This window comes from Melanostigma gelatinosum, assembly GCF_949748355.1.
Source record: "Melanostigma gelatinosum genome assembly, chromosome: 1".
Lineage (NCBI taxonomy): Eukaryota > Metazoa > Chordata > Actinopteri > Perciformes > Zoarcidae > Melanostigma > Melanostigma gelatinosum.
Genome location: NC_136634.1, coordinates 30,849,351 through 30,859,076, shown reverse-complemented (window position 1 = coordinate 30,859,076; position 9,726 = coordinate 30,849,351). Strand labels below are relative to the sequence as shown.

Below are 9,726 nucleotides of genomic sequence, written 5' to 3'. Positions count from 1 at the left end.
TAACTTTATTGAGTTTGACACAGCAGCCTACTGTGTGATTTTGGAGAGCAGCAACGGTGCTCCCACCCACCGACCCACCACCCTGCCCTTATCTCGGAGCCCCCTCCCCGTCCAGCCCACTCGCCAGCCAGCAAGAGCCTCTGGCCACGTCTCAAAACACCGCTTCGTCTCAAAACACCGCTTCGTACACAACCGGACGGTGCAAGTAGCCGAGCAGCAGCTGCCGGCCAGAGGACAGAGGGGAGCAGAGGACAGTGCTGCGGGGTCTCAGGACGGGACAGCACGGCGCACCGGCTCCGTCGCGAGGCACCACAACCGAAAACAAAGCTAAAGGTAAAATATACTCTGCTAAATGAGAGGTAAAAAAGAAATATATAAACTATCTTCTCCTCTCTTTCCTCTTCGGCCAGGACCGTTTTTTGTCTTGTTTTTTTTGATTCGTGTAAATTAGCTAGTTCCGTCCATGGGACCCCTGGGAAGAAGCTAGCAGAACGCACTTTTCTTTAATAACAAATCATTAATAAATTCGACCTTTTCGTCCTGACAAATTAAGTCACGCGCGGCAAACAACCGTTCGTTGGTGACTAAACGTATGCAGAAACGTCTACTTGAACCAAACTCAGGATTTATTAAAAACGCACGGAGGGGGCTCCATAACACCCCATTAATCCCACTCGGTCCGGGTCTGTACAGCTAGCTCCCAGCGGATCTATCATTCCACCCGGGGGCCACACGGCAAGAGACGTGAAAATGACTGGTTGATTCAGTAAATGTAAATGGTACTCCTTTGCCGCAGACCTCCCTGAATCACCTTCAAGTACTGTTCGTAGGGCGTGGTGGGAGTTTGACGCTCAGAGATTTGTCATGGAGGTTGAAGTGAGTTAATAGCCTATATGGTGGATTTAAGTATCACAGTAATTACAACCAACAATGCGTTAAAAAACACCCAGCCCTACTTTTTGAATGAACAGCCACACCAATGTGAGGTGTTTGCATATTGTTTAACACATCTAATTGAAGGCAGCCCTGCAATAAAAAAAGGAGTTGACAAAGCAGACAGCTGTTTGAGGTTGTTGTTGAAGAAGACTGCTCAGCTCTGAAGTTTATTTATCCTCTGAACACAAAGCTCTTCCCACCAATACTCGTGGCTGTTCCGTGCAGCTGCGTGACACCGTAGAACAACCCCGAGGAGCTTTTGGGTCATTCAGACAGCTGGGCCCAACAAGCAGCTTTATGCAGAATGTTTTTGTGTTCTCAGATGTAAGCAGGACAACAAAAGGCTTGCAGCAGTGTGTGTGTGTGTGTGTGTGTGGGGGGGGGGGGGGGGGGCCTTTTAGAAATGCAACACTGTATGCTTTTTTGCAGGGCAATTTTTATGAGCCTGCCATTTGTACCGTTACATAATATTTCACCCGCAGAATGAATGTGTTTGCCCAATTTCTATTTGAAATCCTGTGGAAGATGGAGACAGCCATTGTCTTACCTATGACAGGCATGGAATCCTCACATCTAACCGCACCCAGTGGGGGCACCCCAACCAACCAGCGAGTGTTGCTGCATCAAAAGGCTTGATACAGATGTGGTCAGGGTTCTGTTGATACCATCTCGGGTTCAGCACGTCTGAGGCGGAGCACTCGTCCCCCTCAACTTGTCAAAAAAGGCCACAAGCTCATACTTTATCATAATGGACAGTAGATAAATGGTTATCAGACTTGCCGTTCCCCCCGGGCGACAACCTCCGGTTCTGAAAAGTGATGCTAATGCGGAAGTGCCTTAAACTTGCATTCTCTTTAATGGCCAGCAGGGGGAACTCCTGGTTGCAAAAAGAAGTCTGGTTGTATAGAAGTCTATGAGAAAATGACTCTATTCTCACTTGATTTATTACCTCAGTAAACATTGTAAACATGAGTTTATGGTCTCAATCTCTAGTTTCAAGTCTTCTTCACGACAGCATGATGTTCATTTCGTAAACGATGGTCCATTTAGAGTCAAATAGACCAGAAAGCGGACTTGGAACCAGATCCAGTATTGTTTTTCCTTAGGAATCTGTCCCGAATGCAATCTGTCACAAACATGGGCAGGTGCCCAAATGTATGTTTTGCAGAAATTGAAAATGACAGCAACTGTTGGGCTGGGTGGCACTAACGAGGATGTATTTAATCTAAGATCAATTCTAATCAGAGTTTAGAAATTAAATAGAAATTATGCAAAGCGCTGTTGCACAATTAAAAAGTAATCACTGTTTAGTAAATCCAAGTTCAACCCAAAATCAAATAGAGTTTTATCAATATGGAGAAGCTTGCCACCTGTTGGGAACTAGTTATTAGGCTATAAAAGATGGGGACTGAAACTGCCATCAGCTCAGTATTCCTTAACAAAATGTTTTATTGTTAACCAGCTAGCTGGCTAAAAAGTTAGTGAGTAGAGAAGTTTTAATTTCTCCTCCTTTGAGAAAGAGTTGTTGGCAGAATGAGAGGGTAGGATAGAAATTGTGGGTTTTTTTCATATCAGTAGTTCTCCTCCACGCTTGCCACACGGGAGACGTTGGTTGCAATCTGCAACCTCTTGGCTAGGTGCCGTTATATAATACGCACTAGACATTAGACAGCTCCCTTGCTAAACTGGTATCTTGAGAGAAAATGTAGCCGCGGCGTCTTCAAACACATTGTTCGAGTCTGTCACTGAACTCGGATCTGTTTCCGTGCCATGACAGGAAAGGGCTTATTTCCCAACAGCACCCATTCCCTCTGCTACCCTCACTGACTTTAGTTACTGATTAATTGGGGATAGAAATTATCGCAGGCATGACGATTTCAGTTGATAGACACCAGAAACACTGGTACGAATGCTCAAACCCTTACGGTTTGAAAAGACTCAACTAGGACACCGTCTCTGTTCGCGATGATGGGAAGTTGTCCCTGTTGGACAGACTGTTGAACAATCCAAGGTGGTCTAGATTTCAAGGACATAGGTCCTAGGTAGTTGAAACTCCTTATTACCTGCATCCAGTCCTTGTGGATCGCTGCCGCACCCACTGAGCGGAATTAGTATGTGGTAACTCATGAGCAACCGGAGCACAGGAGCTTTAGAGGCCTGTTTTTGTGAGTTCTTTTGATGTGGAAATGTTGCAACATCAGTCAATCTAAAGTAAAGGAATTAGAAAATCATTAGTAAATCAAGATGTATTGATGACATAACATGCTGTAAAGTTAAATGACACATATTATATGCTTGAATAGCCAATAAATGTAGGGAATGTACAAGGGTGAATCAGAAATTGCGTGAAGTTGCCAATGTATGATGTGTTTGGAGATGAGATAAGATAAAACCTTTATGATTAGCTTACTATTACAACAATGTGTTTTTTTTAAGGAAATACCTGAATGGAAACTGGACATGTACATGTGCTGTGACTAGTACCAGCAACTGAGGAGACTGAATGAGAGAGAGAGAGAGAGAGAGAGAGAGAGAGAGAGAGATGGATCTGTCTGGTGTTTACCTTCGTATCCGGAGGGTCTGGAGGGGAGGAGCTCATGTCAGGGCTTGTTCAATGAGCACAACAGATTATGGTACGCTTACATGGATCATCTCAGACAGCAGGGATATTGATCTCCCTCTGGGAACACCGAAGGACAGCCCCACACTCTGTTTCTTCTGTTTGCTCTCGTTTCTTTTCACTGAGGCTCGGGGAGAGACCACTGAGGAGACGTGGTGGGTGTCCCTGCCTTTAATCGAACCCTAAAAAGATGTATCCTCCCGTGATGGACTTGATGCTTTTTCAGAGGATTTTCCTTTCTGAAATTCTTTGGAGAAACACTTCCGTATGGACATCTGTCTTTTTTGTATTATCACCTGGCACCAGAGTTTTATGTTTCCATAAAACTAAATTGGTGAATAAAAATTCACCAGAATTCAGGAAAAGAGGTGTTTGAGGCACTACATTTCCTGCGCGCCGGACCCACAGACCCCCCCGCTTTATATATTTCCCCCCCACCCGGGTCCCCAGCTGGCTACTAACTTCCCCCAGCTGGACATTGTGTGCACAAGTGGAAACCCCTGACTCAGTTGCGTCTACACAGGCTCTTCTGCTCCCCACATGTGACTCTGTGCTTTATGTTCCCTTAAGTTCTCTGTCTCTTTCTTTTCAGCTCACCTACGTGTTCGTTACCGGGAGATACATTTGAAAGATAAATTTCATCACATCATAAACTGCAGAGGTAATAACCCCATCTCACGCCAGTACTTTGAGTTATGCTTTAGAGCATGTAGACTCTACAATTGTAGTGCAATAAAATTAATTTAACGTCCAGTTTTATAGGATGGGTGTGAACCAATACACAGAGGTAAACAAAGATATTTGTTTTCCGACAATCAGACATCTAGAATATGAAGTATTTTATCCAAAACCCAAAAAGAAATGATTGCTTATAACTTAGTCCTCACAATCTAAAGGTTTTTACTTTATATTTCCACGAAGAACAGAGCTTCAAAAAAAACCATTTCTGCTAAGTTATTTTTGAAAGTAGCACAAAAAAAAGAAAAACAAACCTGAAACTAATCGTGAAAATATTCTTATATGTCTACCAAAATCATTTAAAAGCAGTTAAGATTTCCAATAAAGCTCTTTTACAAAATCGTTTTAGCGCCACCAAGTCATTAGTGTGGTCCTGCGTGGGTAAGATTATTGTTTTTATTGGTGTTTGAATATCGTTTAGTGGCTGAAAATAAAATCAATTTAGTTTTGTCAGAAAACATGAACCAGACATTTGTCTGGTTCAGTAAAAATGTATTTACTTTTGAAGGGGTTTCATAAACCAAAACGTTTTATAATTGATCAGCTCACAAAGGAGGATGAGCTCCCTTGAATGATAGTAAAACATCAAAATTAGTTAAAAATAATAATATTGGTTTTCTAACATTTAACAACAGACAGACTTTATAGAGAAGGTACATAAAAATGAACTATAGATCGCTGGATGTGTTCCTCACATATCTCCAGAACCGCTCATCTGGTCTACTTCACAATTGGGGTCTCGGATTTTTTTCATAATCCTTTTTTTCGGATGAAAGTGGCATAATTATTCATTATATACGATATTATACCAACGGTAAGTGTTGCTTAGTGGTGACTTTCAAGGAAAATTATGCTTTGTGGAAAAACATGTTTCCTATTCAACATATCAATTTAGCTCTCTCTCTCTCTCTCTCTCTCTCTCCCTCTCTCTCTCTCTCTCTCTCTCTCTCTCTCTCTCTCTCTCTCTCTCTCTCTCTCTGTCTCTCTCTCTCTCTCTCTCTCTCTCTGTCTCTCTCTCTCTCTCTCTCTCTCTCTATCCTCAGCTCCACCAAGCACGGAAAAGAAAAAAATCCACATCGAGCACCAGAGACCGGCAGTGATCCTCAGACATCATGCTCCGCTGCAGAGTGAACCTCAGCACAATGATTTTCCTGGTGATCCTGCAGGGAGCAGCAGTGGTTCTGTTCTGCGGCTGGTACGTCCAGCTTAGTCCCTGCGGTTCCGCCCCCTCCAACGGCAAAGTTCACGTTCTGCTACTGTCATCGTGGCGATCAGGCTCGTCCTTCATAGGTCAAGTGTTCAGCCAGCACCCATCTGTCTTCTATCTTATGGAGCCAGCGTGGCATGTGTGGACCAAACTTCCGAAACCCGGTGCGCGGGTTCTTCGAATGGCTGTGAGGGATCTGTTACGAAGTGTATTCCAGTGTGACTTTTCTGTGATGGAGGCCTACCTGCCAGAGAACCACAATGTGTCCTCCTTGTTTATGTGGAGTCATAGTAGAGCACTGTGCTCGCCGCCGGCCTGTCCTCTCACGCCACGTGGCCAGTTCAGCAACCAGACTCGGTGCTCCAAGACATGTGGTGCTAGTGGCCTGCAGGGGGTGGAGGAGGCTTGTGGCACCTACAGTCACGTGGTACTGAAAGAAGTGAGATTCTTTGAGCTGGAATCCCTCTACCCGCTCTTGCAGGACCCAAGCCTAGATCTCCGCATTATCCACCTGGTCCGAGACCCCCGGGCTGTGGTGCGGTCTAGAGAGGAGTCAGCCAAAGCCTTCATGAGTGATAGCGCCATCGTCTTGGAGCAGAGAAGCATCCCAGCAGCCGAGGTGCAGTATCAAGTCATGCAGGAGATCTGCCGTAGCCACGTCCGCATTAATGAGAGGGCCATCCTGAAGCCCCCTCCATTTCTAAAAGGGCGCTACAAAATGGTCCGCTATGAGGACGTGGCACGCAACCCACTTGAGGAGATAACTGGCCTGTATGAGTTTGTAGGTCTGGAGGCGACCAGCCAGTTGGAGGAATGGATCTACAGGGTGACTCACGGAAAAGGCAAAGGCTCCAGGAAAGAGGCCTTCGATATCACCTCGCGGAACGCCGCCGATGTCTCCCAGGCTTGGCGTACCACGCTGCCACACAACAAGGTCAAACGTATCCAGGAGGTGTGTAAAGGGGCCATGTCATTGCTCGGATACAGGACAGTTAACAGTGAGAAAGAACAGAAGAGACTTGACATAGATCTACTGGTGCCACAGGAACCGTACCAGTTCAGCTGGTTGCCAGATAAAACAGAGCATCCTAGTAATGGTTAAAATTGCATTTGAATGACAAAGACACCAAGAGACTACATTGGACTGACTTCATAGGGTTTATTGGCTGTATACGTTTGTAATGAGTGATACCGCAGAATGAGTCATCACCTTGCATGCTGTCTGAGGTTAAAGCATTGATTTGTGACGAATACACACTTCACACACTGGAGTGAGAGGATTAAACACCAGAATTGTTGACAATAGATTTCGTACAGAGGGCTGGAGAATACTGTATCACATATATTTGGAACTAAAATGGAAAACACATAACCTGATCCACTACGATTTACCCTTATTGCCTGAAGACTGGCTCATGTGTAAAAGAACAATTTTGCAGCAATTATACAACTTGGATTGGCTGCACAACCTAAAACTTCAAAAGATTTTACAATTTGGGTGAGTTTGCTTGACAATGTATTCGTGAAACTGCCGCAATCTTAATTCAGTTGGAAAATTCGGATGGGGGAGGACTCTCCTGTTTGGGGACCTCAGATTTGTGTCTCTGCTCTTTGCAGATGATGTGGCTCTGTTGGCTCCGTCAGACCGTGACCTTGAGCATGCACCGGGCGGCGTGCAGTCGAGATGAAAGTCAGTACCTCCAAGTCTGAAGTAGGGCTGGGCGATATGGCCTAAAAAAAAAATCTCCGATTTTTTTACAAAAAATCCGATTCACGATTTAAATCGATTTTTTCACCCCAAAATTTTTGCAGATGACAGAAGCTGTTGAAAACAATTTTTTATTTTATTTTGTGATGATTTTCCCAAGTAGGTTGATAAAAATAAAGTGCAAACAAAACCTGAACATTGTAGAAAGGTGCCTGTAGTATACAAAAAGTATTTGGTCACTCTTTTGTTTCCCTGAATCATTTAAATATAAAATTAAATTAAACATAACATTAAATGGCATTAAATAGTAGCCTTCCATTGTAAACAACTGTGCAAATGTAACTTTTTACAGTAAGCTTTTCTAACTGAATACACTGATACAAACACAGCATGAAATAAAATGTATGCGACCCTTTAACATTCACATTTTCAAAAGTGCAACATCTGATCTAACATCAACATAACATATTTTGCACAGTAAATAAGTGCATGTAAACAAAATCAAGTGCATTCACAACATAACCAACAGTATTAAACAGTAGTGCATGTTTTTTCTAAATATTTTGTGCCAGGAAGACAAGCCTTATCTACTACCTCTGGCTTCAGGCATGCACGGTGGCATGTAACAATGCCCCCCCACACACTGAAAAGCCTCTCAGAGGGGGCACTTGTAGCTGGCACAGAGAGGTATTTCTTTGCTAAAGTACTTAGCCTTGGAAAGTTAAGTTGGTGACGCTTCCACCAGTCAAGTGGATCGGTGTCTGGGTCAACCTGCTGGACCACAGGTCAGTTGTTGCGGAGTAGAATGACATCCCCTCCAGCTCCGCAGAGATCCTTTGGCGTGTACTATTGTACAGCCGAGGCAAGGCAACGTCAGAAAAATGTTTACGGCTTGGTAGCACGTATCTGGGGTCCAAAGCTTTGAGAAGGTGAATAAACCCCGGCTTTTCCACGGTGTATATGGGCACCATATCTTTTGCGATATACATCGCGACTGCATCCGTGATGGCTTTCCACCGGGCACTCTTCTTCTCATGCGGAGTACAGTTGGTGAATGTCTCCAAAATGCTGGGTTGTTGTTGTGAGGTGGCGGCGGCGTCGCTTGTGCTCCCGCGGTCCTGCTCCCTCCTCAGGGCAACAACACTTCTCCCACTCGGCAGCATGCCTCTGTTTGAGGTGCTGCATTAAATTTGTTGTGCTGCTTGATTTTGTAGCAATAGCTTTTAGACAGACCTTACATCGTGGTGCTGTTTGTTCTGTGTCAGATGACACGAACCCGAACCATTTCCAGACCACCGAAGACACATTCTTCCCTCTCTTAAGAACGAGAGCTTCACTGCTGGCCGCCATTGTTTTCGTTTGTAAACAATGCGCGCGCACTCTACTACGGGAACCCAACGGGGGGAGGGGTGGGGGCGATTTTCTCGATTTTCAATAAAACACATCGCCTTAAAGCACACATTCGAATTAATCGATTAAATCGATTTATCGCCCAGCCCTAGTCTGAAGCCATGGTCTCTGCCGGAAAAGGGTAGATTGGCCCTCCAGGTTGGCATTGGGTCACTGCCCCAAGCCTGGGAGTTCAAGTATCTCGGGGTCTTGTTCACGAGTGAGGGTAAAATGCAGCGGGCGATGGAAAGGCTGTTCGGTGCGGCGTCAGCAGTGATGTGGGCGCTGTACCGTTGTGGTGAAGAGTAAGCTGAGCCGGAAGGCAAAGCTCTCGATTTACCAGTCCATCTACGTTTCGACCCTCACCTATGGTCATGAGCTTTGGGTAGTGACCAAAAGAATGAGATCACGGATAGCAGAGCCTAAATGAGCTTCCTTTGAGGGTGGCTGTACTCAGACATCCGGAGGGAGCTCTGAGTAGAGCCGCTGCTCCTTTGCATTGAAAGGGGTCAGCGGAAGTGGGTCGGGCTTATGATCAGGATGCCTACTGGACCCTTTCGAGGTTTTCTGGGCACGTCCAACTGATAAGACGCGGGGGTAGATCCAGAACACGCTGGAGGGACCATACATCAGGGTTCACCAGGAAGAGCTGAAAATGTTGCTGGGGAGAGGGACTGCTGCCCCCACATCCTGGCCCCAGATAAGCAGAAAAGATAATGGATGGCGAGATGGACATAAGGAAGTTGACAGATAATAAATAACATGATCAGGACAAACACAAAGAGGCTGTATTTTTTTTATTCTAAACCAGCACTCTTTAGTAGCTTTCCACTTTGTGTGCAGTTTGTGAACCGTGTGGGCTCATTGGAGTGCGGTGTTCCCTGCTCAAAGTGAATCTGGGCCTGGGTTTTTTGCACAGTCAGAGCATATTCAGCAGTGATGTGACACAAAGGAGAGTGCTGAACAAGTCCTGATACTCTGTGGAGCTGCTGCCATCAGTCAGTGTGTGCACGTTTGAATCCACATTGTTTGAAGCTGGGCGTCATGCCAGCGTCCCCTGAAGGCCCGGTCTGTACCACCAGGACACTGTTGATCACCAGGAGACTGTTGATCACCAGGAGACTGTTG

At 45.2% G+C, this 9,726-nt stretch overlaps 1 protein-coding gene across 1 annotated transcript; it reads left to right on the top strand.

The window, feature by feature from the left end:
- The first annotated feature begins 256 nt into the window (after positions 1-256).
- chst6 (carbohydrate sulfotransferase 6) lies at positions 257-7,194 on the top strand. Its single transcript, XM_079279447.1, has 2 exons — positions 257-333; positions 5,338-7,194. Exon 2 carries the CDS (start codon positions 5,407-5,409, stop codon positions 6,601-6,603), a length of 1,197 nt encoding a protein of 398 aa, XP_079135573.1. The 5' UTR covers positions 257-333; positions 5,338-5,406; the 3' UTR covers positions 6,604-7,194.
- Positions 7,195-9,726: the final 2,532 nt, after the last annotated feature.

Bases quoted from the DNA above. Each gene is read 5' to 3' on its own strand.
- chst6 (XM_079279447.1), top strand. From the start codon at position 5,407: ATGCTCCGCTGCAGAGTGAACCTCAGCACAATGATTTTCCTGGTGATC.